At 42.6% G+C, this 26,697-nt stretch overlaps 6 protein-coding genes across 15 annotated transcripts; 4 read left to right on the forward strand and 2 right to left on the reverse strand.

Moving 5' to 3' along the window:
* Positions 1-264: 264 nt before the first annotated feature.
* Positions 265-4,080, reverse strand: LOC6579858 (lysophosphatidylserine lipase ABHD12). Of its 4 annotated transcripts, XM_044010585.1 has the most exons (6): positions 3,858-4,080; positions 3,577-3,695; positions 2,951-2,987; positions 2,129-2,480; positions 1,513-1,631; positions 265-1,448 (listed from the first exon to the last, which is right to left on the reverse strand). In XM_044010585.1, exons 4-6 carry the CDS (start codon positions 2,212-2,214, stop codon positions 406-408), a joined length of 1,248 nt encoding a protein of 415 aa, XP_043866520.1. In that variant the 5' UTR covers positions 2,215-2,480; positions 2,951-2,987; positions 3,577-3,695; positions 3,858-4,080; the 3' UTR covers positions 265-405. The 4 variants fall into 4 exon arrangements, with proteins under 4 accessions (XP_043866520.1, XP_043866521.1, XP_015019441.1 ...); XM_044010586.1 differs by lacking the exon at positions 2,951-2,987; XM_015163955.3 differs by lacking the exon at positions 2,129-2,480 and having other exon boundaries at positions 3,858-4,078.
* Positions 4,081-4,178: 98 nt separating this feature from the next.
* On the forward strand, positions 4,179-7,528 carry LOC6579859 (ankyrin repeat domain-containing protein 13D). 4 transcript variants are annotated; one of them, XM_015163957.3, is made up of 7 exons: positions 4,179-4,530; positions 4,714-4,846; positions 4,909-5,223; positions 5,287-5,618; positions 5,735-5,830; positions 5,887-6,635; positions 6,712-6,999. In XM_015163957.3, the coding sequence occupies exons 1-7, from the start codon at positions 4,432-4,434 to the stop codon at positions 6,911-6,913; spliced, it is 1,926 nt and encodes a 641-aa protein (XP_015019443.1). In that variant the 5' UTR covers positions 4,179-4,431; the 3' UTR covers positions 6,914-6,999. The 4 variants fall into 4 exon arrangements, with proteins under 4 accessions (XP_015019443.1, XP_015019442.1, XP_015019444.1 ...); XM_015163956.3 differs by having other exon boundaries at positions 4,180-4,530; positions 5,287-5,603; XM_015163958.3 differs by lacking the exon at positions 6,712-6,999 and adding an exon at positions 7,023-7,528 and having other exon boundaries at positions 4,183-4,530.
* A 496-nt stretch (positions 7,529-8,024) lies between these two features.
* LOC6579860 (exostosin-3) lies at positions 8,025-11,474 on the reverse strand. Its single transcript, XM_032729490.2, has 3 exons — positions 11,145-11,474; positions 10,965-11,090; positions 8,025-10,911 (listed from the first exon to the last, which is right to left on the reverse strand). Exons 1-3 carry the CDS (start codon positions 11,370-11,372, stop codon positions 8,341-8,343), a joined length of 2,925 nt encoding a protein of 974 aa, XP_032585381.1. The 5' UTR covers positions 11,373-11,474; the 3' UTR covers positions 8,025-8,340.
* Positions 11,475-12,061: 587 nt separating this feature from the next.
* On the forward strand, positions 12,062-17,961 carry LOC6579861 (beta-glucuronidase). Of its 4 annotated transcripts, none has more exons than XM_015163961.3 (9): positions 12,062-12,336; positions 15,268-15,674; positions 15,731-16,043; positions 16,162-16,699; positions 16,754-16,897; positions 16,955-17,039; positions 17,099-17,275; positions 17,334-17,472; positions 17,535-17,961. In XM_015163961.3, exons 1-9 carry the CDS (start codon positions 12,333-12,335, stop codon positions 17,729-17,731), a joined length of 2,004 nt encoding a protein of 667 aa, XP_015019447.1. In that variant the 5' UTR covers positions 12,062-12,332; the 3' UTR covers positions 17,732-17,961. The 4 variants fall into 4 exon arrangements, with proteins under 4 accessions (XP_015019447.1, XP_032585494.1, XP_015019445.1 ...); XM_032729603.1 differs by lacking the exon at positions 12,062-12,336 and adding an exon at positions 13,636-13,696; XM_015163959.3 differs by lacking the exon at positions 12,062-12,336 and adding an exon at positions 14,420-14,527 and having other exon boundaries at positions 15,322-15,674.
* Positions 17,962-18,092: 131 nt separating this feature from the next.
* Positions 18,093-20,747, forward strand: LOC6579862 (beta-glucuronidase). Its single transcript, XM_002005699.4, has 6 exons — positions 18,093-18,187; positions 18,267-19,506; positions 19,563-19,879; positions 19,938-20,202; positions 20,271-20,409; positions 20,470-20,747. The coding sequence occupies exons 2-6, from the start codon at positions 18,322-18,324 to the stop codon at positions 20,634-20,636; spliced, it is 2,073 nt and encodes a 690-aa protein (XP_002005735.1). The 5' UTR covers positions 18,093-18,187; positions 18,267-18,321; the 3' UTR covers positions 20,637-20,747.
* Positions 20,748-20,969: 222 nt separating this feature from the next.
* LOC6579863 lies at positions 20,970-22,614 on the forward strand. The gene is made up of 2 exons (XM_002005700.4): positions 20,970-21,547; positions 22,142-22,614. Exons 1-2 carry the CDS (start codon positions 21,032-21,034, stop codon positions 22,478-22,480), a joined length of 855 nt encoding a protein of 284 aa, XP_002005736.1. The 5' UTR covers positions 20,970-21,031; the 3' UTR covers positions 22,481-22,614.
* The last annotated feature ends 4,083 nt before the right edge of the window (positions 22,615-26,697 follow it).

Below are 26,697 nucleotides of genomic sequence, written 5' to 3' on the forward strand. Positions count from 1 at the left end.
GCCTGACTCCAAATAACAGAATAATGTTATTGAACAGTTCACTCCCGTCGACAATTTGATTTTTCTGTTATTGCTAGTATCTGATAGATTTCGATAAATTGCAGGAAAAAAAGAGTGCACACACTGAAGCCAATCGCAATCAACTGAAATCATAAATTTGATCTAAATTCCAAGTTGCAATCGATAGCTTGTCTGAAATAAAAATCTAGTGGACACACTAATTAATGTCAAGCGCGCCAAAGTTAATAAATAAAAGTCCATTGCTTGTGTATCCTAGAAATGACTATTTTAATTTGTATGCACCGTGCGATAAATTTTGTAACATTGCGGCGGTATAAAACTAAATTAAAATACTCCGTTAATTGTTAATTAATAAATTAAGACTTATTCCGCGGCGCATTTCATCTAGTAAATTGTATTGCGATAGCTCTCTATAAATTGTTCCACCAGACCAGGCAGCTCTGGAGCCCGGCACAAATACTTGTGCCCGTATCCATGTGTCCGGTCAAACCGATGGAATTCCACTGGCCCCCAGGAGCGCCTGCGCGTATCCAGTGCAGTTCGATAGAGTTGGTAGCCCAAACGGAAGGGCACCACAACATCATCCTCGGCGTGCATTATCATAATTGGCTGAGGAAACTCGCCAACATGCTTGTCCGACTCGAACCGCAGTCGGTTGTCATACATGGGCTGCGAGATCATATAGTCGAACCAGGGCAAATGTCGGAACGGCCGCGAGAACGGATGCAGACGGATCTCATCACGAATGTTGGTGAACGGACTCTCAAGTATAACGCCGCGTGGTCCACGCTCCTTCATGTGGGCCAGTTTGGCACACATGTGCGTGGCTACGCCCGTGCCCAAAGAGTGGCCCCAGATGAAGATTGGATTCGACGTCAAATTGGCAATGTACTCAAAGACCATCAGAGCATCCCGCACCACGCCATCCTCTGACGGAGGCACTGGATCCGAGTCAGCATAGCCCCGATAGTCGAATGAGAAAACGTGATAATTCAGATGCCGCAACAGCTTGTACACCTCGGAACGATGGCCACTGCCTCTCGTGGCCGTATTGCCATGCAGATAGAGAACCACAGTGCCGCCAGGCACACGCAGCAGCCGCTCGTAGAAGAGCTGCTCGTTTTCCGGCACAATTACAGGAAATTCGGCACGCAGCTCTGGCGCTAGACGTTCCAGCTCATGGCTGTCGGGACTCTGGTGAGTGGGCATAAATTGCTGGCTGTTGGAAAAAGCCGTCTCCACGTCAGCTTCCACGCGGAGCTCTCGGCGGAAACGGTGCACAGCATACCTGGGCAGCACATGCCAGACGCCAATGCGCACACCATCCTCGTCCTCATCGTGATCCTTGACAGTGATGTAGAAGTTCCGTGTGGCAAAAAGTCCAATACTGTGCGGTTTGCTCAGGTCAAGGCCCTTCGGATAGGTGACTACAAAGGAAGCAGACGAACATGTTAGGATCAACCTCTGCTGTTTAAAGAGCTCGGCACTTACTAAATGTGAGGAACAGAATGCCACGCTGCAGCGTCACAGATGTCCGGAAAGCCAACGGCAACAGCACAAAGAAGAGGAAGAACACCAGCAAAGCTATCACCAGGCAGGGTAGACCGACTCTGAGAATGGATTGCATGATGGTTGTTGTTGTTGTTATTATTAATTAACTAACTAAACGGAGACATTACAAAGGATACTAAAAAACATAAAAATCTACAAAAAGCAAATACTACATACAAAATTGAAATTTAATTAAATACACATGTATATGTATAAATGTAGAAAATGTAAATTTGAGCCAGCTGAGCATTTGTTGCTTGTCAACTTATAATTTTCGTTCTCTTTTTTTTCGAAGCCCAGCTGAGGTGGAGCAGAGCCAAGGGAATATGGTAATTCCCAGCGACAAGATGCTAAATATTTATGCCACGATGCAAAATTTATGTTGAAAACAACGTGAAAAATCAAATCAAATGATAATGATAATAATAAGAGGTATATATTTTAGTATCAGTCAGAAAGCAGGCAAATTTCATACAAATTTTATTAGAAATTAACATTTAAAATTTGAATTAATTATTGGTTTTTGTTTTTTCTTCGATCGAGCATAAATACTTACAGCCCAGTCAGCCAACTAATGAGAATCGTTCCGGGAATGATCGTTGCATAGAAAACTAAATTTAAACAACTATGAAGCTCGTACATTGTGACGTTTATCGATTGTCCCTTCGATTACAGCTAATTTAAATTGTTTGTGATCAACGATATTATATGTATATCGTTTTTGAGCGTTCGAGCACTAGTGGTTCGAGCCTGTGGTTAATTTTTAGCGAGAGCGTTATTAATATTAATGGGCTTGGTTTTTGTTTTCTGTGCAAAATAGATTTTCTTTTTTTGTTTCGAGTGAGATTCACGGATATTGTTTCGGTTTTTTGTTTTTCTTTTGGTTTTTTTATGAACGTACTAAGCGTCTAGCCGAACGTAGGGAAGAGAATAAACAAAGTTACTTGATTATTAGCTTATACAAATATAGTGTAGATTAAAGCATGCAAAGGCCAAAAATCTAAGCATTCAACTGTGAAATTGCCCAAGCCCAAAACAGCAAACACTTAAACTAACAACAACAACAGACAAATGAGCTGTGAATAAACTTTGTACCCTGCTGCTGATAAGGCGGATGGCGGTATTAACTACATTAGCTATTATGTGATATATCGTATATCGATAAATAATGACACATAGATAACGAATCGAGTGCTCGTCGGTCGGTCGACTTGCCATAATCAGCAACAGATTACTCATAAAACATGTGAATAAGTACATATGTATGTATAAACAGATTTATAAACATAAATGAATTGTGATTTATGCAGCCTTAACGAAGCGACTAAAATATTAAATGGTTAATTACGCGTTAGTTAAAGAAATCACTAGAATTCACCTCTTGAAGAAATGCCGCCTACGCGCAAAGAGCATAACTGCAAATAGTCGAGCGTCAAGAGGAAGAAAGAGATACAAAACATTAAGTTAGACATTTTTTTCACATCAACAAACAAACACGGGCATCAGCAAACGTTTACTGGAGAATGAAAAGTGCAGAGTGGAGAATGTAGAGAGTGGAGAGACTGGAGCACGCAAGCAGCCAATTGCAATGAACCGTTTTAATATTATTGCTTAACTAGCTTACTAATAATTGTAACTACATATGCACAAACAATTTGCGGTGTAGCAGAAAAAAAGAACCGTAGCGACCTGCGCGTTTGATTTTATGCGACTGACTGGGCGGGCACACCAAAAAAGCAAAACAAATGAGCTTTAACTGAGTGTGAGCCAGAACGCGATCTCTTCCACACCCTCTCCCACTCTCACACACACACTCTCTCTCTTTCCCGCCGGCCAGCTGATCGCGTGCGGCAACTGTTAACATTTTCTCTGTCGTCTTTTTTTTTTTTTGTTTGCATACTTTCTGAACTTGAATTGAATTTGAATGGTAAATATTGTATGCACTTGTCGCTTAACGCTTCAATTAACACTAATTGAGTTGATCTCTTGATGCTTATCACTTACCGGCGTCTTTCTTGGGCAGTTAACGTGGCGAATGTAGAAAGTATAAAAATCAGTTTCAATCAAAATATTTACACACATATATTTTTCGTCTAAGGCATAGTTTTCTGGTTGGGTCTGAGCTGGAAGTTGCAAGAGAATAGTTTTTATGTTAGCATTGATTTATTCATGAACAATGTGCTTATGATTCTAATCTAATATTTTATATAATTTATGTCACTAACAGGAGTAAAAACTTTTCTTTTTTACACTAACTTGTAATTTGGGATAAGTTTACCAAGTACCTCGTTAATTGGAGACTCTGTGGCTTCACTTGTGCATTTCACAGTTTAAATATTTTTGGTGATTAAGAATATTGGATTAGTTTTTCTTTTTATTAAGAGCAGCGGCTGCCAGTGTGTGCACCCGGCTTTTAGAACAGCTGATAATGTATCTTTAACAGATGCTACCAAATCTTTTTCAATAACATTATTTTAAACTTGCAACATATAGTATTTGGTTCTGGAGACTTGTATTGTTTTTTTTTTTTTTTTTGTTTACTTAGCGCTAAAATAAATCAAGTTGACACCGTTGTCCCACCCTGTTCGGGTTTCGATTAATTTCGCCCATTCGATTAGTAATGGCAGTACTGTTAAAGACAGCACTGCAAATAGCAAATGGCAAATGTTAAGTTTTTGGCTACCGTAAATAAACAGTGAAAGTGCAATTAAGAACTAAATGAACGACAATTAGAGACTCAGTTCGTACACCGTTTAACTGAACTTATTCCGAACAATTCGATACAATTCTAGTTAGAAATTTTGTTGAACGCAACGGCAGTGCCGCATCCAGAGAGAAAGAGAGCGAGCGAGAGAGAGAATGAAGAGTTTGGATGAAATTAAGTTAGAATATCCGCTGCACTGGCAGATCTGGAATGGGAACGTTGAGGAGCTGCAACAGCAGTTGCTCACTGAACAGGTTTGTCATCGGTAGGGTGATTGATTGGCTAGGGAATGGGAGCAGGGACAGGTGGGTGTGCGATGGTGTGGGTGACCGTGTGTGTGTGTGTGTTTGTGTGTACTGCTAATTGAATTAGTGATTCTATTCCAAAAACAAAAACAACAGCAATGACAATAGCAATGTTAATAACTCAACTTTCAGATTGATAAAGAAAAAATCGATCCGCGGGGCCGCACACCATTGATGTTGGCCGTTCGTCTGGCGAATCTGCAATGTGTTAAGTGCCTTTTAGCTGCCAAATGCAATGCAACCTACGAGCATGCAGGCTGGTCAAGTGAGTACCGTTAAGATTTGTATAAGCAAATCAATTTCCTCTCTAACGCTCTCTTCAATCAGTTGTCCAGGAGGCCGTTTGCACGGGCGACGAGGAGATCTTGACGGCGATTATCGAAGTACGCGACTTGCAGCGTCATGTGCAGCGCGTGACGCATGTGCCGAAGCTGTTGCAGCATCTGCTGGATGCGCCCGACTTCTACATTGAAATGAAGTGGGAGTTCACGTCGTGGGTGCCGCTGATGTCACGCCTCTGTCCCAGCGACACCTATAAGGTGTACAAGCGCGGCGCCAACGTGCGCATCGACACAACCTTGCTGGGCTTCGACAACAACACCTGGCAGCGCGGCAATCGATCCTACATATTCAAAGGCGGCAGTGAGTGCTAATGACATCGCAATATTATATTATAGTATATCTAATACTCCTGGGAATTTGTAGAGGAGACGGCTACAATGATCGAGATCGATCATGACACCCACGAGGTGATGGTGGAGCAGATGAGCAGCGATATTGGTGACATTGTGGCCATTCCGCCACCAATTGGCACCGTTCGTGCTCGCCTGGCTGCGCCCGTCATCACCAACAACATCGAAATGGAGAAGATCAGCTTCGAGCGCAACAAGTCTGGCATCTGGGGCTGGCGCAGCGAAAAGTCGGAGGTCATCAATGGCTACAATTGCAAAGTGTATGGCGCCAGCAATGTGGAGTTTGTCACCAAGACGCGCATGGATCACCTCAGCGAAGAGCAAATCAAGGTAACAATCAAAGATGTAAGTGTGCTCTAGTCTGGAGTGGCCCGACCAAGAGATGCTCTGAGCTCCGCATGGAATGTGACGGGAATAATATACATATTAATTGGAATTGAATTTGTTCTCCATTTATACAGAACAAAACGGCTCGGACGCCGCTTCACAGTCTATTGGGCATTGCTGACGAGGATTACGTGCCTCCTACGGATGTGCCTGCTTCAATCAAAGATCGCGTAAGCCCAAACACTATGAAGACAATTAGATACTCAATTAGCATTCCTTCCCACAGACATCGGAGTCAGCTCCTTTGATTGCGCCCAGTGTGAACGGTGATCGTGCGTCGCCCACTGTTCCAGCTCAGGCTGAGAGCAATGGTAGCTCCGCCTGCTGCTCGGGCACGAGCACGCCCCATTTGCAACAGATCACGCCCGAGGAGTACTTCAGTGCCGATGTGGATTTGCAGGGTCGCGACATTGGCAGACCAAAGAACCTAAGCACAAAGGTGCAACGCTTCAAGGCCAATCTCTGGCTGGCCGAGGAGCATCCCATCCGTCTCCAGGAACAAGTGCTTCCCATACTGGATCTCATGTCCACAATGGCCAGTCCGCATGTGTCCAAATTGAAAGACTTTATAACGATGCAACTGCCTTCCGGTTTTCCGGTCAAGGTGGAGATACCGCTCTTCCATGTCCTCAACGCCTGCATCACGTTTGGCAATGTGTTCGCCATGACCACGCCGGTGGAGCACGTGTCCACGCTGCAGGAGGACGATCGCACCACCTGTCTGGTGGATGATCGTTGCTTCGATATACCCAGCAATTATGTGAATCGTGGCGCCGACGCCCGCCGTCAAATCCCCCTGGACGAGGATGACATGCTGCAATATGCCATCGAACAGAGCCTGGCGGAGACAAGCGGCGCTGGCGGCGCCTGTGGCCTGGACAGCGATACCGACAAGGTGGACATCTGGGAGGTGCTGCGCGGCCAAAATGCCGTGGGCACTGAGCTGCTGCCCGAGGACGACGAGCAGCTGCAGCGGTAAGTAATCCTCAATCCAAACTCTTTCGATCTCTGGACATTCTCAAATTTTAACGAGCGTTACGTGTAATGCTAGTAATGCCCGCTTCTGTTCAAATAAGCGCAATTTGCTCGCACCCAGTCACCACATTTACGGTCGCCATTCCCCTTCACCTGGGCACAGTTCGCACCTGGCACCGCCCGCGCCCGCCTTTGAGCCGCAGCAGCGCAGTCGCTCTGCCTCGGCGGGGGCGCAGCTCAAAAACGATCTTAGCTATATGAAGAAGATCTTTAAATAGATCCCCACCCCCTTGCCCACACCTTGCATCACCCTCAACGTATTGCTAGCTATCATCTTACCCAAGCTTTTGTGTGTGTGTGTGTGTCCTCTGTTTGTATTATTCACAGCGTGCTGCACGAGTCACTGATGGGTGCGCAGGGCAATGCGAGCGGCTCGCCCGTCTCTGAGGATGATGATGATGGAGGCTTCCGCTATATGGACTCCGACCTGGCCATGGCCATGCGCCTCTCCCAGCAGGAGCAGCAGAAGTACGAGCTGGAGCGACAGCGCGAGCAGGAGATGATCGAGCAGGCGCTCAAGCTCAGCCTGCAGGAGAACTAGCCATCGAACCAATTAGTTAACCAAATCTAACCAAAACCAACCAATCAATCAATCAATCAATCAGCAGTCACAAGCCTGGCGTCAATCAAATGAGAGGGAGTCATTTTTGTCGATACCAAAATTGGAAATAGTTTATCTATATATGTAATTCTAGTATGTAAAAATTATGCCTATGTTGTAAAGTTACAAATTTAATTTGTTGTTTTTTTTTTTTTTTTTTTTTAATTTTTATTTAATTTTTGCTTTTCTTATTTGTATTGTGATATTGAACTAAACTGAACACAAAAAGAAACAGAAGAAAACCCAAAGCGGAAAAACAATTAGAATTTCCCTCATCAAAGGTCTCAACTCGGAAACTCGCGCGACATCTCCATTATATATATATATATATAAACATGTAGATTTATATATATATGTATACATATATCACATAATATACATATTAAATTTATGTAATAGCTCTTGCTAACTATACATATATATTTATATTAAGAACAGAGAAGGTTTAATTAGAACATTTGTCAAACTTCGGTTGCCAGAGCAGTAAAACTTTTTGAGCATTCTCTTTTATTTATACACATTCAAACTATTATTCTATTAATTTACTAATCAGCATTATCAACTGAACATTTTTTTGTGAAAATCCAAATATATATATTTATATATATATATATATTATATACATATATGAAAAGTAAAATCTATATAAATTATGGGTGCATTTACTCCAAATAAAACGAACTTTTTTTTTTGGTTTTTTGGGATTTCTCTCCGGACGTTTATAAAAATTATATTATTGTTATTCAAATGAAACGACTACAATTAAACAATTAATTCTAATACAAGGCTATATACAAAGTCACATGAACTTAAGGTAGTTAAGAAGTCTTCGAAAACTCTTTGGACAACTTCTGTTCGCTTCGAAAATCGAATTGAAATTCCGTTATTATGGCAGCTATATAAACGTATTTACATAAACCACTTCTCGATAATCTTACAAGCTGGCCAACTACTATTATGGCCACAACTATATGCTTACGGTCTAAGAAGAAGAAAAATGAGTCTGTATAAGTACGTCCGTTCAATGATTATGATATGCGGCGTCTATATATACTTGAAGCATTTCTGCTTGTCATGCGGAATACGCGTCTTAAATAGTATTGAGTCGGCCCGATATTGGGTGTTCAGCAGCGGCGTATAGCCAAAGACCTGGCTAAAGAAGTTGATGCATTTGTGGCGCTCCTGAAAGTGGGTGTCATCCTCGCTCAGGGACGCTGCGCAGCCGGGACAGCGGAAGGTCCAGCGTGAGGTCACTTTAACAGGCGGTCGTCGCGTCAAATGGGAGACTAGAAAATTCATAGCGATATCCTCACAGTTCATATACTCATCCACCTTGTCGCGTATGGCCTGCGGCAGCTGATACGTGTACAGGAACATGTAATACTTGTGTATGAAGGCAGCGCCGGTGAGCACCATGCTCAGCTCGCAGCTGTAGTTGGAGTTGTAGTGCCACAGGTTGTTGCTGCTCAGGTCCCAGGCATGATAGCGACCCGGGAAGCCGACCACACGATCGCGATGCTCGCGCCAGACACGAAAGCCGAAGAGAACCTCATCGTGCCGCAAGTGAGCATCGTCATCCACTGATAGCACCGCCTCCGTCTCGATAACATCGAAGGGCAGAAAGCGATTATTGAGCGAATTGCGTGGCGCACGCACCACAGACACGGGCACACCAATGTCGGGCCAACGCAGATCGTCCAACGGCGGCTTGGGTGAGTTCCAAACGACAACGACTTTATGTAGATAGGGCAGACCGTAGAGGCGACCCAGTGACTCCATTAACACCTGTTCCCGCTCGTACGTGAGTATGACAATGGTGAATTGCTCGCGCGGATAGTTGCCACCGAGCGCTTCACTGAACTCCTTGCCAGCGCCGCCAATACCCTTGCCAATGGGCCGAAAGCCCGTGTGGGAGCCCATGAACTTCGCCTCCGACGGCAAGACCGGATCGAAGGGTATTTGGGGATAAAGGAAAAATGGATCCATCCAATCGTTCCATGCCTCCTTCGATTGTATGCGGAGTATTGTATAGTTGCGACGAAACGATGGACTTGGATAGGGCGGCTCAATTGGTCCCAACGACTCCTCTGGCTCCGTGTCCATTCCGACAGGCGGCTCCGATTTCAACGGAATAAACGTGCTGTTGAAAACGCTCTGAGCGACAACAGGTGGCACCGGGCGTGGCGGTATACCCAGTCGATCACGCATGCTGGCTATGACCGTGTCCACTGTGGCCTGCACCGAGCTCAGATATCGCTCCCAGATGAGACGTCCTTGGCGACGCAACAGCAGCAAATCTGAGTCCTGCACGGCGCGCAGCAGGAAATGGAGCTCCGTAATCCGGGCTTTCGGCAGCAGCAGCGCAGTGCGACGCCAGTCAATGGTCTCGGCGTATGGCAGACGCAATTCATCAGCGCCAAGGATTACGGGCACAGCGCCCGAACGCAGCGCTTCATAGAGACGTGCCAGCATCAGCGTCGAGCTGACCCGTTGGCCCAATGGTGGCAGTATGAGCACGTAGGTTGAGTCCTTGAGCAGTTGCTTGCGTGAGCTGTCGGAGCCACAGAGAGTCCAGTCGCCCAAGGAGCCCGCCTCCTGCTGCTCTGTGGCGGGCACACATTGGAATTGCAGCAAAAACTGATCCTGAGTCGAAGAACGCGACATGTCCTTCAGGTGCTCCATGATGAAGTCATCTAGGGGCGGAAGAGCCGCCTGTGAGGGTCTCAGCTCACCCTGGAAGGTGAGCAAGTACTTGCGACGTGCCGGCACCATGCTGGCGCACTCCTGCCAAACATCGCCACCCGGCGGACCCAGAATGGGTGGCACAATCAAATCGTAATTGGGCCGAAATTGATCTCGTTCAAACGTGCTCTGCACTATAATCGCACGCATCGTGTTCTGCTGCAGCAGCGGATTAGTCCTAGCAGAATTCAAATCGCGACGCGCCAGATTCAACAGAACATGATTCCTTCCGTCGCCGCCCCAATAGGGCAACTGATACAGCTTTCCCAAATCTATGGGCGAGCTGTTGGCAGCCATTGAATTGGACAGAATGTGAGGGTGTTGTGCCACCTCCTCCTGGGCGGCGTATCGATTGTTGCGCAGCAAATCCTCCTCGAGCAGAGCCTCTCCCACAAGCACAAGGTAGATGCAAGCCTGTTTGGGATCTCGCACAATGTGCGCATTGTAGCCCAAAGTTTGTTTTATGGTCGTCTTTAGGAATCCATCGATATCGTAGCCCGAGCGCTGTACATTGTAGACGTCCGGATCGTACAGATAGACGGGAAAGCCGGACGTGAGGCTACAACGTGAGTGATCGAAGCAATTGTGCATCTCGCAGGCAGCTGCAACGCCATCGCTAATGCCATTCATTCTGCGAGGCAGCGAATTGGGCGTCAAAGTGCGAGGAAGCGCCAATTCCGGAGTATTGCGCTGTACGGCTTCCCGCTGCGCCACTTGTGCCTGCTCCACAGAAATCTTTAGCCGCTCGAGTTCTGTTTGCTCGCGCAACAGCTCCTGCTTGAGTTCCTCAAGCTTTTGATTGTACTGACTGATGTCCGACTGCAGCTTTTGACGACGAGATTCCAACTCACGTAGCTCCACAGAGACGGTGCTCTGAAATGAATTGAAAATATTTATTCACTTCTCTATGGCCGCCTTGCACTCACCTTAATTCTCAGCATCTCTTCTATGCGCATCTTTAGATCACTGGCTCGCATCGCACTGAAGTCCTCATAGGCATCCAGCAGAGGTCGGGAGCGATGCACATCTGTTGGCGGCGCATCCAACTCGGCCTGGCCAGACATTGATTAGTTATTTGCATTTAATATAATATAATTTCTACTCACATTTAGCAATTTGCGGTGCGCCAGCAGGGGTAGCAGTATCAGGAGTAGCAGTATTAGTATCGTTAGCTTATATGGGCGACATTGTCGCATCCACGCCGTACTCATGTTGTATCTCAGATGCGCGGATGCTGACGCTGTTGTGGATTTGATTTTATCACTTGAGTCCTGTGTTAAGCTTTGATAAGCAGTGCTGCCACTTGTATTGTCCACGTCAAAGGCGAGGGACATGTTGCAGCCTTGCTTCAAGTCTACAATTATTAAGTTTTTCTACTTTTACCACACATTGAACAATACATGATTTCTTAAAAGTACTGAATAAATATATCGACGTCATCGATAATTTTAAGCTTGCGATATATTATTTGAGCTGCCAGACCGAGAAACCACTAAATGACCCGTACAGCTGATTTTGTTTGTTTACTCACGCTGCGTCAATATATTCATGGTATTGAGTTGTCAGACCATGAAACCGCTGCTGCAACACAGCTGACTTTGTTTACATTTCATTGTTATTGTTTTAGAAAACAATATGACAACAATATGAGTCGTTAAAATTTGTTGCTTAATTATATTTTACGTTAGGTGCATTCAAATAAAATAAAATAAAGTTACAAATTTTAAAACATGGGTTTATAAAAATATGTCAACATAAGGAATTAGGAGTATGGATATTTAGAAATTAGGATTCCTATTGTAAGCTATGGCCGTGTAATGCAACAAGTATTATACATAGTTTACCCATACACCAATACATATGCACATGCATCGCAACTCAAATCCATGCTTTTAAATCAGTCGGACTGGTGAAACCATCGATGGAAAAAATAATCGATTATATCGATGGTTGCAGCGATTGTTTCCTAGCTCAACTGCGTACGTTAGCCCAGCTTGTAATCGCAGTCTTTAACTTGCTGCCTATGCGTATGCACGTGAGAGTGGGTGTTTGTGAGTGTATATGCGTGAGTGGCTGTTTGTTTATTTGCGCGTAGTTTCTTTTGCATTTGACCGGCAGTTGATCTGTGTGGCAAAGTGTTAAACTAATTAAATGCGTTGGGATCACACTTAATTAGACCAATAATGAAATTATCCATAACTTAATTGAATTCTTAACGGAACTTGAAAAATTACATTGCACACAACTTGAGGAATTCAAAAGTTTTAGAAAGCACCCGAGCAATAAAAGTGAAAATGGGTAAAGTATCATGGCAAATATTAATATTTTATATTCAAACGTCGTCAGCTAGACCTGTTTCAATTGTTTGTTTTCGTTTTATTTTGCTTTCAATAAATATTTACCAAATAAACAAATAAAAACTCACATACATATAATCCGTATTTAATTTACTAATATATAATCAAGGTATTCAAATATACATATATACACATAAATATTTTTTTTTATACATTTTAAGCTATATTTACATATTTGCATATTTATGAATTTCATTTTCTTTTAGAACAATGACGTTATATAATTGTGAATAAATGTTTTGCAAATTATGTGAAAGGCTCGTGCAGAAGTTTTATTCGTGATTAATGACAGTGTAAAATAATAATTACGTATATTTATTATTGCTTTATAGTTCCAGTATTAAACTTGAATACTTCTTGATTCTTTACTTTTTTTTATATAATTACTCTATACAATGAATACAAAATTAAGAATAATAAATCAGGTGCATCTTCAAATGACAATGGTTAAATCACATCAAATCTAAGTAAACGACTTTGCAGTGAACAAGTTCATTTAAACAGAATGAAATGAAAGCCATCTTATTCCTGGTAGTTCCTTTAATTTGCTGTCCAAAGCAGTTCAGACTTGTTCTTTTATTATTTGTGATGTTGTTGTTGTTGTTGTTGTTGTATATGTTTCGATTGTTATTTTAGATTTCTTTGTTGTTGACCTCCCCCCACACGATGAACACACTTTGGGATTTGGAGCGAACAGCTTATCGTCTGTGTGTGCATGTGTGTGTTCATGTCTGTGTGTGTGTGGGGCCTTATTAGGGGCACATTCAATGCATTAAGAACTGTCGCTCCGACAGCGGCTCAGCAGGCTGTGTGCGTGTGCATGTATGTCTCTCTCTCTCTCTCTCTCTCTCTCTCTCTCTCTCTGTGTGTGTGTGTGTGTGTGGTTGTCGTGCGTGAGCTTCCCGTCCATGCGCCTAAACCTAGTCAGCGCCGGTAAAGCGGGAACGCTGAAGGCGACCTTTATGTAGCTGCACTGCGTCCCACAATTACCTTGCTTAATGACATCCGTTGAGCGTTTCGGCGGATTTGTGTGACTAACTCATTATAGAAGCCGCAAGAAACTGGCTCACGTCGGGTGCGGTTACAACAACTACGGCTGCGGCTACGGCTACGGACATTTGTGATCCCGTAGCCAGTCAGTCAATGACTCAATGAGTCAATCAAACAGCTGACCATCATCCACCATCTACTGGGCGCACAACTTATTTAAATTCAGTTCGCATTGACCAATCATACGCTGCAGTTCAGTAGAACAATGCATTTGACGATAAACCTAAAGTGTCGGAAATTTGAAATCTGGGGTAAGATTGTTGTTGTTGTTGCTGTTGTTGTTTTAATTAACTTAGAGCCCTCAAAAGAAAAAAGTTGGCATGCAAATGTCTGCTGCTTGTGGCACGCATTTTAGAACGTATGCAAATTTGCTGTCCATGTTTGGCATTTTAAGCATTTACTCCAGCAACGACTCTGTCTTTAAAAAGGAGCTGCAGAGGCCGCTGGAGTTGCAGTTAGTTGGCAGAAGTTGCAGCTTTAAGAAGCTCGCAGAGCTGAAAAAATGTGTAAGTGTGCAGTGGATAAGTGAATGCTCTAAAATATAACACTAAAGTATATAATATACACACAAGTCAATCTAAAATTAATGAGAAAACGATAAAATAACCAATAATAAATAATTAACGTTTGCCAATTTAAAATTATCTGTTATATATAACACAGAAGTCAATTTAAAATTAATGAGAAAGAAAAAGGAAAATAAATAATTATCTTTTCCCAATTTAAAATTATCCGTTAAATAGTGCCACATTTTGCGTTCCCATATCGGCGCCATATTTTCAAATATTTAACTGTCAAATTGGTGCGCGCTTTCCAGCGCAGCTTTTTGCTCTAATAGTTTTGTGCTTTTTTGTCTGCCAGCCGATAAGCATATTGGAGAAGATAAAAATAAAAGGAGTGCACGCTGCCGCTGCCGTCGGCGCTGCCGACGCGACGCTAGTGGGAATCAAGCGTGAGCAGTGCGCCTCAGTGTGCTTTTGGCGGGCGAGCGAGCGAGAGGGCAGCAACAACAAAGCTCGCGTATATCACATCATCAGCATATAACAGTTGTACTATTATGGGCTTGAAGAGAATATTTAAATGTTTGTTTTGAACTAATTTAATGTTGTTCTTATGCTGCACGTGCTTCGAAATGTTTTTAACCAAATGCGCCACATTCTTTTTGTGCAGTTATTAAAAAAGAAAAAAAGCAAAAACCGAAATGTGTGCAAGAGCGTGAATGCGAGCGGGTGCATGAGTGAGTGAGTGTGTGTGTGTGTGTGTGCGTGAAAGAGTGAGAGAGCCTAACAGCTGTTCTCTGTCTGCACCTGTTGAAATGTTGTAAAGAGCTTAGAACGGCTTAGCTTTGATGCGCTCTTTAGAATTTGCATTGTTTGCAACATTTTGTTTGGCTTTTGTTAAGTATACGCGACATGGACACGCACATTCAATGCATTCAGTTACATTATCATAAGACTTGACAATTAATATTGGATTCCATTTCATTTCCGTTACGTTTCGCACTCTGATTTTCAACATAACAAATGCAAATGTGAGTATATTTCACAGAATAAGAAATGAAGAATAACACAAAGCTAAATAGTTTCTTCTATTGTATTTATTTGAATTAAGTTGACATTGGCATTGAGAGAAACTCGCTACCAAGTTGGTTTCACATATATTCCACATATAAGTATGTGGAAAATTTGGTCGATTCGGATATATCTTATCAATAATGAGAATAAAAGTCGATGACATACATAGACTGCTTATCTTCTATTTGCTGTTGTTGCACTATTTTGTAATGATTAATCGTTTTATTGGTCTGCCTCTTTACTTTCAGCTTTTTCACTGTCCTCACTTTTTCTCGTCTGCTATATTCTGAAATTCACTTTAGCACTTATCATACTAAACAAGGAAATCGAAACATCGCGAGGCATGCTTTATCCACGTGAGTCGGAGACGCGGGAAGTGCGTACGCTCGATGGCATCTGGAACTTTGTGCGCTCGGACGAAACGAATCCGACACAGGGCATACGCGACGGCTGGTTCAAGGATGACCTGAGCAAGAGCATGCCCACCATTCCCATGCCAGTGCCGGCCTCGTACAACGACATCACCACGGAGCAGACGCTGCGCGATCATGTGGGCACCGTTTGGTATGACCGCAAATTTTTTGTGCCACGCTCCTGGGGACAGGATCAACGGGTTTGGCTGCGCTTCGGCAGTGTGCACTATGAGGCCTTTGTGGTAGGTCAATACTCTATATAATAATACTATATATATGTATATCAATATTTCTTTAGTGGATCAATGGACGCTCGGCTGTTAAGCATGAGATGGGGCACTTGCCCTTCGAGACGGAGGTCACGCACTTGCTCAATTATGGCGCAGAGAATCGCATTACGGTTATGTGCGACAATGCATTGATCCAGACGACGGTGCCGCAGGGCAAAATCTCGGAGGTGGCCAACGACGATGGCGTTACTATCATACAGAGCTATACATTTGATTTTTTCAATTACGCGGGCATCCATCGATCCGTGCATCTGTATACGACGCCCAAAACGTTCATTGAGGAGGTGGAGGTCAAAACGAATCTGTCACAGAATAATAGCGGTAAGAATAAAATGGAGTTCGAATTAATTAGGTTGATCTCTTTGATAGCTCCTATCAAATTGTGATATATTTTCTAGAATATATCTTTATAAAGATATCAATATCTCTGTCTTTCCAGTGGGCACCGTGGATTACAGCATCACAGTGAATGGCACAGCGGCCAATGAGGCGGAGAATACGCTCTTCGCACGGCTGCAGATCTACAATCGAGAGGGCGTGCAAGTTGCCAATGTGACGTCGGACAGCAAGCTGGTGGGCTCGTTGCAAGTGGATAATGTGAAGCCCTGGTGGCCATATCTTATGCATTCGGATCCAGGTTATCTATACGAGCTGGAGATTCGACTGTATGCAGCCAAGGAGCAGCTGCTGGATGTCTATCGTCTGAAAGTGGGCATCCGTACGCTTAGCTGGACGAATACGACGTTTCTGATCAATGGCAAGCCGATCTATTTCCGTGGTTTTGGGCGGCACGAGGATGCGGATGTGCGTGGCAGGGGTCTGGATAATGCGTTGATGGCGCGTGACTTCAATCTGCTTAAGTGGATTGGCGCCAATGCCTATCGCACCTCGCATTATCCTTACTCGGAGGAGTCCATGCAGTTCGCCGATCAGCATGGCATCATGATTATCGACGAATGCCCCAGCGTCGATACAGAGTAATTGATATGAGAATTAGTTTGGAATACATAATGATTATTATTCTTCTACAGAAACTTCAATCAAGTCCTGCTGGACCGGCATAAGTCCTCGCTGGAGCAGCTGGTGCATCGCGATCGCAATCATCCCAGCGTCGTGATGTGGTCCATTGCCAATGAGCCGCGCACAGGTCAAGTGAATGCCGACACATATTTCCAGTGAGTGAATGAGCATTTATTTGATCTATACATTTGTAGCCTCTGCATCATCTACAGATTTGTGGCCAACTACACACGCTCCTTGGATAGTACGAGACCCATAACGGCTGCCATTGCAGTGCCCTCGAATGACGACAAAGCGGTAAGTAGGCCAGGCATACTGATTGAATTACATCCGCCTAATGCCATTATCATAAACAGGGCCGCCATTTAGACATTATTAGCTTTAATCGCTACAACGCGTGGTACAGCAACACGGGTCGCTTGGATATGGTCACACAGCGTGTGATAAGTGAAGCAACCGGATGGAATAAGAAGTATGACAAGCCGGTTCTTATGTCGGAATATGGAGCCGACACGCTGGAAGGTCTCCATCTGGTACTATAGAGAAGAGATTCATTTATGGAATTTATAAATTCAATTTATTTCCTTACAGCAACCGGCCTTTGTTTGGTCGGAGGAATTCCAAACTGAAGTATTTTCACGCCACTTCAAAGCCTTTGATGCTTTGCGGCGCCAAAAATGGTTTATTGGCGAGTTCGTGTGGAACTTTGCCGACTTTAAGACGGCGCAAAGTGAGTACCAAACTTCGAAGAGCCATACATTGCCATTTTAAATGTGCGAATTTTCTTTCCAGCTTACACGCGGGTCGGTGGCAATAAGAAAGGCGTCTTTACGCGCGCACGGCAGCCAAAGGCGGCCGCTCACCTGCTGCGCCAGCGATACTTTGCTCTGGGGCGTGAGGTGGATCAGTGCAATGTGCCAAATGATTTGTTCACCTACATTGTTGATGTGGGCGCGTCCAATGTGAACCATGATTCTGCAGATTTATGAGTACATCATCAACGACTGTAAGACACTTAAGCTGACAAGACAACAAGACAGTACAATATTTTATATACATTCACGTCTACATCTAAGTCCATGCGAAAACCAAGTATTTTAGCTATTTATACTGTTTTTGTAATAATTGTTATGCTGGAACTGAACTTAAGCGCATTTCAGTAGCATAAGTCTTATTTCTGTTTTTGTAATAAAGAGTTTTTGATTTTGCCTCAGATTAATTGGTTCAATTGCTTTTATTTACGAATACTTCGAATTTGAAGCTCCAGGACAGCTGATTTTTGTTTACATTAAATCAGTCATATCGATTACTTTCGTTTGTTATCGATACAGCGTATAAAATTAACGAAATGTTAAGTTGTAAATCATCGTTTATATTCGATATAGCAGACACAACCAGCCGCATTTAAAATCGACGAAAATATATTGAAATGTGAATCATTGAAGGTATTTTCTTTTTGTTTTGTTTCTACATTCTTTGCTTTCAAATTTGTTGTTATCGTTTTTTTTTTTTATGCATTGTCAGCTATTGGAAAGTTTGATATCGCAGAAAAAAGGGCGTTTTACTCAGAAATGCAGCAATGCGGGTGAGAAGAAACAGTATTAAAATGCGAACAATAATATGTTTCGCCATAACTTTAATATGTGTGTGCATTTTGGATACAATATTGTCTCACAATGTGGAAGATGAACTAAGTACAACTCATGGATTTGCGCACAAGTTCAACGTTGAGCAGATTTATTGCTATGACGATGTCCAGCTGCCAAAGCCCACTGTGGGCCTGCTGTATCCTCGCGCATCCGAGACGCGGGAGGTAAACTCTCTGGACGGTGTTTGGGAACTGGTCCGTGGCAATGCCAGTGATCCTCTCCAGGGCATACGTGAAAAGTGGTTTGGTCGTAGTCTCCGCTCCACAGGTCGTGAAATAATCAAAGTACCTGTGCCAGCATCGTATAATGATCTGACCGTGGATCAGGAATTGCGTGACCATGTGGGCACAGTTTGGTATGAACGACACTTCTTTGTGCCCAGCAGTTGGAATATGAGTGGCACACGCACCTGGATACGTTTCGGCAGCATCCACTACGCATGCATTGCTTGGATCAATGGTCAGAGGGCTGTTAAGCACAGTTTTGGCCATTTGCCCTTTGAAGTGGAGATCGGAAGATTGGTCAAATATGGCCAGGAGAATCGAATCTCAATCATGGTTGACAATCGGCTAAGCAATTCCACTATTCCCCAGGGTGCAGTGGTTAATGAGTCTAGTGACAATGGTTCCGTCGCTGTTCAAACCTTCACATTTGACTTTTTCAACTACGCCGGGATACATCGTTCCGTTCAACTTTATACCACGCCGGCGAAATACATCAAGGACATTGAGCTGAAGACGCAGGTGAACAAGCAAATGGGTCGCATCGACTATCGCTTGTGGATTGGCAATGAGCAGGAACAGGATGTGTCCAAGTACATCAACGTCAAACTGCTGGATAGAGATCGCAATGTGGTGACACATCAACTAAATCGGAACTATCACAATGGCACTTTGTTAATACCTAATGTGAAGCCTTGGTGGCCCTATCTAATGCATCCGGAGCCCGGCTATATGTATACGCTGGAATTCCAGTTGATGGCAGAGAATGGTCTGCTGCTGGACAGCTATCAGCTACCCGTTGGCATTCGCAGTCTCAACTGGGACAATGATAGCATATACATCAATGGCCAGCCGATCTATTTGCGTGGCTTTGGCAAGCACGAAGATTCCGATGTAAGTTGGCTTGAAGGCACTTGCATCCATGATCTTCAATGACAATTCCCTTTCAGATACGCGGCAAAGGCCTGGACAATGCATTGCTTACCCGCGACTTTAGTCTGCTTAAGTGGGTGGGAGCAAATGCCTATCGCACCTCCCACTATCCCTACTCGGAGGAATCAATGGAGTTTGCCGATGAGCACGGCATCATGATCATCGATGAGTGCGCCAGTGTGAATACGGATTTGTTCCAGCCAGAGCTGTTGCAGAACCACATGTCCTATTTGGAGCAGCTGATACATCGCGATCGCAATCATGCGTCCGTGATAGCCTGGTCAATAGCCAACGAGCCGCGCACACAGAAGCCAGAAGCCAAGGATTATTTCGGGTGAGTCAATCAGCAATTATTAAATATGCCAATGGCATAAACTATTCTCTTTCGGCAGAAAATTGGCGAATTATACACGAAGCATTGCGCAGGGACGTCCCCTAACGGCTGCTTCGAATGTTAACAAGCCGATCAAGTGCATGATGTCTGCATTTTTGGATATCATTGGCTTCAACCGCTACAATTCCTGGTATCACAATCCCGGTCGCACGGACATGATTATAAACCCAATGCTTGAAGAGGCCTTGAGCTGGCGGCAACTGCACCAAAAGCCGGTCATTGTGTTCGAATATGGCGCTGATACCCTCGAGGGATATCATTCAGTGAGAATACAGAGCTAGAATAGCATAGACGAATATTACTTGCTAATTCTCCAATCATTTTGAAACAGCTGCCCACGTTTATTTGGTCGGAGGAATATCAAACGACGATGCTATCAAAGCATTTCCAGGCGTTCGACAAACTGCGCAAGCTCAAATGGTTCATTGGTGAATTTGTCTGGAATTTTGCGGACTTTAAAACTGAGCAGAGTAGGTTCGATTCAAATATTCAATAAAAATGGAATAATCATTCTCTCTTTCTGTTGATAGCCTATACGCGGGTCGGTGGCAATAAGAAGGGCGTCTTCACCCGTAACCGGCAGCCGAAATATTCAGCGTATCTGCTGCGACAGAGGTATCACATGCTCGCTTATAAGCTAAATAATGCCAGCTTGCCGACAGACCTCTTTAATTACATTATTGACTTTGGATTATAAATAATGCTGTTCATGTGTAAAAGGCTTGTCTCCTCTATTTACAGTCCATACAATTAGTTTAATTAATTAAAGCCAAAATACAAATAATTATATTGCACATATACCACTTTATGTACATGTTTATTTTTTATTGTTTTAAAGTTCTTTCACGAAAGTATACCATATACTTGTATTTATAAACAAAACGTAAAATTAAATAAATACTGATACTGATAATTTGCTAGGGAATTTTGAGAAATGCTAAATGCTGATTGCGGCTGCTGGTGGGGGAAGCACTCAACGACATCCCTGATAAAGAGCAGTGCGATTTCCATAAATGTACGTACATATATACATATAAGAAAAGCAGAGAGCTCCCCAATCTACATTCAGTATTAAGTTACACTGCTGACAAGATGCAAAACTCAGTTCTATTCCTCGTCTTATTGGTCTGCCTTGCGCCTTTTGGCGCAATCTCTGCGGAGAATTTGACGATCTATCTGGAGGACTATATAATTCAGAACCAGAGACAAAATGATGCTAGACTGGCTCAGATTGAGAATGAATTGGACACAGTTCGATCCACCTTCTCCAGCGGACTGCGCGCAATCAGCATCCAGGCCGATCAGATGGAACTCAAGCTGGAGGAGGTGAAAGCGCGTCTAGATCCAATCGAGTTAATCGACTCATGGCACAAGCAATGCGTGCAAAACTACAGCGGAACCATTCCCTCAATAACCAGTGTGCGAACCACCCTCAATAGTTGCTCGTCCTCTGCTCAAGGCAACCTAAATAGCATATTGTCCAATTCACAAAACACCTTCAACTCCCTGAAGAACTACTATAATAACAATGCCAAGAAGCTCCTGACCGACTGTGCAAAAGCACATATCGAATCACTGACGAACTATACAGCCTGCGTTAAAAATGCGGTAAGTATATGTATAATATATTAAACAATTTATTAATTTACTTGCGATTGCTTTGCTAATTCGCCTGACTCTGCTTGTTTGCAAAATCCGTCTCCTTGCTTATTTCATGCGACGTCTCGCTCTAGCCTACAAACATATCAATAACTCTCAATATGTTTGCTGTGTTCACTCGTCAAAGAAGCGAGCCATAAGGAATAAGCAAATTAGTGTTGATATATTCGCCTTTTTCTCGTCAGATCTGGCTTTGCTCTCAAAGTAAGATTGCGGGAAGAATTGAATGCAGCGACAAGCGTGAAATCTAGCTTTTTAAGCGCTAGAAAAATGGCAGCACTGACGCAAATACAGCTGACCAGGCATCATCTCGCTCTAACTTACATAGTATTTGCATTATCACACATGCATACACCAGTTTGAATATGTATTAAGAGCATAGCTCACAAATAACTGTTGAACGTTTCGCAAATGCTGTAAATAATTCCCTTTCACTCACACTTTTGCGTCGGCTCGTAAGCAATCGGACAGAGACGTTTTTGTTGTGTTTTTTTTTCCTTATTAGCATTTGACATCCAATTTAAAAATCACTTTTAATTCCAGATCTCTACAGTCAACACGTATACCATAAGCAATCAGAAGAGCTTCAACACGTACATGCAGCAGGCAAAGTGTGCAGCGGACATACGCATCAACCAGGCCTGGGAGTGTGCCTTTACCTCGATCTATAGCACAGTATCTGCAGTGAGCACGGCTGTGCGTCTCATCGATGATTGCATTTTTAATCAATTGGCCTGTGCCTCAGTGACCTGCTCTACCGGCTGCAGCAATCACATGGTCATCAGCTTGAAGGAAAACGACTTCCATAACGAGACCATCAAGAATCCCTTCATCGGCTTGAATAGTAAACTTGGTTGCATCGAGATGAAGTTCAAGAATTAAGCATATGCAATATGTGAAGGTGGCTTGAGACATATCCTATCTAACATACAATTTGTACATACATACATATAACACTGTTCTGTTTAACAATTTTGCTATGTATAATAATAAAGTAATATGCCATTGAGAAAGCATAGAAATGCTATATTATTCGAGCTAATGTCCTACAATTAGCTTTTCTATTGGACTCTGTTTTATTTCCTATAAGAATTTATTCTAGGGATTTATTCTAAGTATTTCCTCTGCGAATTTCCTCTATCCATTTTTCAGAACGAATCAGCGAATTTCCTCCAAGTCTTTAATGCTTAGCTGATCGATCACACAGGCCTGGATGACTGAAGAAATGCTGCAGCTGCTGCCCTTTATATAGGGCGACTTTCACTCAAAGCCTAAGTCGTGCTCAAATATTGAGCCTGATGCCAGGTAGAGGTTGTTGCAATCGAGCTTTAACTGACCAATGGGAACACTCTCTGCTTCGTCAAGCACTCCAGCTTCGTATACCGAATGAATACTGCATACATATAGAGAACTTAATGTGCGTAGTTCCCCTTCGTTCCTTGCTTAGAGAGGGAAATAAATTGAGAGACAGATTTACAGAGAGACATACGAACAAACACGCATAGTTAGCTTATGTAAATCAATTTCGGCAGTTTCTTCTGCTCTATAGTTCTCTTAAGGACTGAGACAACTGCATTTCTGTCTCAAATTCTGGCTGTTCCATCCGATACTCATGTTCGGCAGACTTATTATCAATAGGCTAGACCACCTTCACTAGCCCGATCTAGGTTAAACTGGCAGCACTGATGATTGCAGCCTCATGTCTGTGCATGAAATTATAATACAAATTATAAATCCATAATTTTTATTGGTCCGCTTGTCTGGACAAGCCCTAATCTATTTTTATATGCACCACCCAGCAGAGACAAATTGTAAATCCCTATAATAACCGCGATTATCTGAGGCGCCATTGTCGCTAAATACTGAGAATTCATAAATGTAAGCCCGAGCATAAACCAACAGCAGATAAACATACATACAGTATGTACAAATATATAGTCTATCAAATATACAATTAGGGCACACCTGAAAGTGTTTCAGCTGCAGCGGACTAAAGTGAATTTCGCTCTAATGAATCAGGTGGTTTCTTGCCATCTACGATTAGAGATAATTCCCAGTAGATTTAGTCCACGTTAAGCTTTATTCTTCATGCTGTTCATGTTTATCTATATAATAACTGTATATATGCTTTTATTGATAGTTGCACGCGCGCGTGCTTTCCATCTATAAAGATCTTGATCTTGTTTTACCAGCTTAGCAGTTAGTTTTTCTAATTAATATAAAATCAATATTTATGTTTATCACCTGAATTCCAACTGAAATTAGGGTTGTTTTCCACAGGTAGCAATTATCTACTAGGTGAGCAGAAGGTATCAATGCAATGATATTTGAACTAAGTTTTCAAAGAAGGTCCGTGAGATTACCTTCCTTCATGAATCAGGCGTTTGTAGCGTGGGAAACGACCTGTAAACATAGCAAAGGTGAGTGATTTTTGGGAACAGGTAAACAGCACCGTTCACATCTCGTTAAGACAATACCAATTTTGATAGTTTATATGCAAATGTAATCAGAAATGTTTGAATGAGCATCAATAATCTAATTAAATATAGCAATAGGCGAACAGAATTTCCAGCACGTTGCTGCCAAGCAAGGATATTTACCTCATGCAGGTACTGATTTACCTGATAGATTAAAAAACTACCACCATCTGTTCATTGCGAGGAGTTCGTTTCTTTTAAGAAAGTTAAAGGCGATTTCAACCCTCCTTTGAGGACATTGTGCAAACAAAAATGTCTTGGTGGTTACCAGGGCAACAGGAATTGCAGCAGCAGCTAAGGCTTCATTCGTAATCAACACCTGGCTGGCCTACCTGGCCACAAGCAACCACCTTTTTGGATTTCTTACAAGATGCAATCTACTGTGAAACGTCTTCGGTGGTATCAGGCGAACAGCTTTGCCAGTTGCTCGTTCAAGAAAAATCTCAAGAAGCCACAAAACCCAGGCAAAGAAGGGATGAAACCGACTTCATCCGAATAGTTAATAAAAAAAAGTTGAAGCCGTATAAACAATGGCGTGGAATGCTAAGAGGGCTAGGTAGGAGTAAGCGATCACAGGTAAAATTTCTTCTTATACCCCGACTCCAGTGAGCGTGAGCGATAGGGTAGACTAGTTGAATTCATGATAATGTGCAACAGGCTGAATGAGAAATCCCTATGAGAAAGCTATAGTTTCTTGAGATTTTGAAGAGTTAATCCATTTCCGCTAATCAAAGGAAAAGAGTTGAGAATGTTTTGATCTATGCCTTGTAAAAAGGCTGAATATTTAATACTAATATAATAATGAAGTATATTTAAATACATACATTCTTGAATATGCATGATAAGCTGTGCTGATCATCATCACTATCATCAGCATGTTGTCATCATTCTGAATACTATTTGAAAATCATCATTATGAGTATTATTATAATAATATTTACCATTCTCTCACGATCATCATCATCAACATCATTACCTTCATTCTCTGAATATTACATTATCATCATTATCATTGACGCTCATCTCTGCCATTATATTTATCAGCATCAACCCCATCTCAATTACGATTGCATGGTATCTCCTAGTCAGGCACTGCCAACATCTTTTGTCTTCTTCCTAATTATGATGGGCGTGTGAAAAAAAGAAAAAACATTTCAAAGATCAATGAAAGAAATAAAAAAGTAGAAATGTGTTTTCTCTCAGAGCTGCAGCAGGTAAGGATCTTAACAGATTGGTTCCCAGCCATGGGAACCATGAGAACTTTTTGGCTTCTGTGAGAATTTTTCGAAAATATCTCGAAATTCTGAACAGGCGAACAGATAAAATTGTACAGTGAAATTCCCACGCTGAAGATTCTTGAGCAGATCCTCGACGTGTTTGCTGACCATGTTTAACGGAAATGGGCGGAATGTAACGGACTATTAAGAATGTGTGTGTGTGTGTAGCGTTTGTTACCTTAGACAATGTTAAATCTAGGCCCAGCTGCAGTTACAAGATACAAAACTCACACGAAAATGAGCGTGAGAATTTTTCACGCCAAATGACGTTTGATTACCAGGTAAACAGCAGTCGAGGTAGAGAGAGAGACAGAGAGATTTTCTGGCATATAATAATTTAGAGAATTCCAAGAATCTTAGCGCAGCTCAAATGTGTTTGTCAGCAACTGTCAAATGCGGCTGTGTGCCTGTTAAGTTGACAGCCAATGTGCGATCATAATTAGGAGCATTTAGGGACGATCTTGCTCGCTCACTTATGTTCCCTCTGTCTCTCTCTCTATCTCTCGCTCCCTCTCTCTTTCAATATCACGCTGTCTTTAAGTAGGTCGTTCCGCTTCATGGAACAGCCCTGTTGATTGTCACGATAATTTCATGTTTTCGAACAGGCATACAGAACTCAGCAGCAAGTTCTCAAGTCAAATATAACTTGTTAGAGCGCGCATACACACGCATACACACACACACACGCTCATTCACACACTTGCCAAGAAGAAGACCCTAATAGACGCTGCATGCGTGGAGTGTGTATTAAATTACATTCAATTGATTTTCTCTCACAAAGCCTTTGTTCATTTCATTATATTCTGAGCTCATGGATCGTGTAGAAAGTGGGGTATATTAGTTTCCTAGTGAATACACAAATTTTAAAATCTTTTGTAAATTCAATGTAAAGAGAATATAATGAGAATTGTAAAAACTGAGTTATTCATATTAATAAAAAATAAAATAATAATAATAATAATAATAATAATAATAATAATAGTAATATTGATAATTACCATATATAAATATATATTATTTTCGTATTCATTTCTTTTTCCTTTATTTTCAATTAAATTATATCAAACTATACCCTGGCATATTCAAATATGTTTACTATACCTCACAGGGTAGCTGCTAGTCGTTCACTCTCAACATGCCTACACTGACTTCTGCATCTAATTAAAATAAACAACAAATCTGGATATTTGTGAACACGAAAAGAGTTAAGAACTGTAGCAAACGAATAGGAGAACAGGAATTGAGCTAGGCGAGCGAGCGCTAAGAACTCATAATGCTGAGAGCTTAGTGAGGCATTTGTTGCACGCAGGTAGCTGCGCTGATGCTGCTGCTGACCTGTTCGAAA

The sequence above is a fragment of the Drosophila mojavensis genome, unplaced genomic scaffold (genome assembly GCF_018153725.1).
Source record: "Drosophila mojavensis isolate 15081-1352.22 unplaced genomic scaffold, ASM1815372v1 contig_80, whole genome shotgun sequence".
Taxonomy (NCBI): Eukaryota; Metazoa; Arthropoda; class Insecta; order Diptera; family Drosophilidae; genus Drosophila; species Drosophila mojavensis.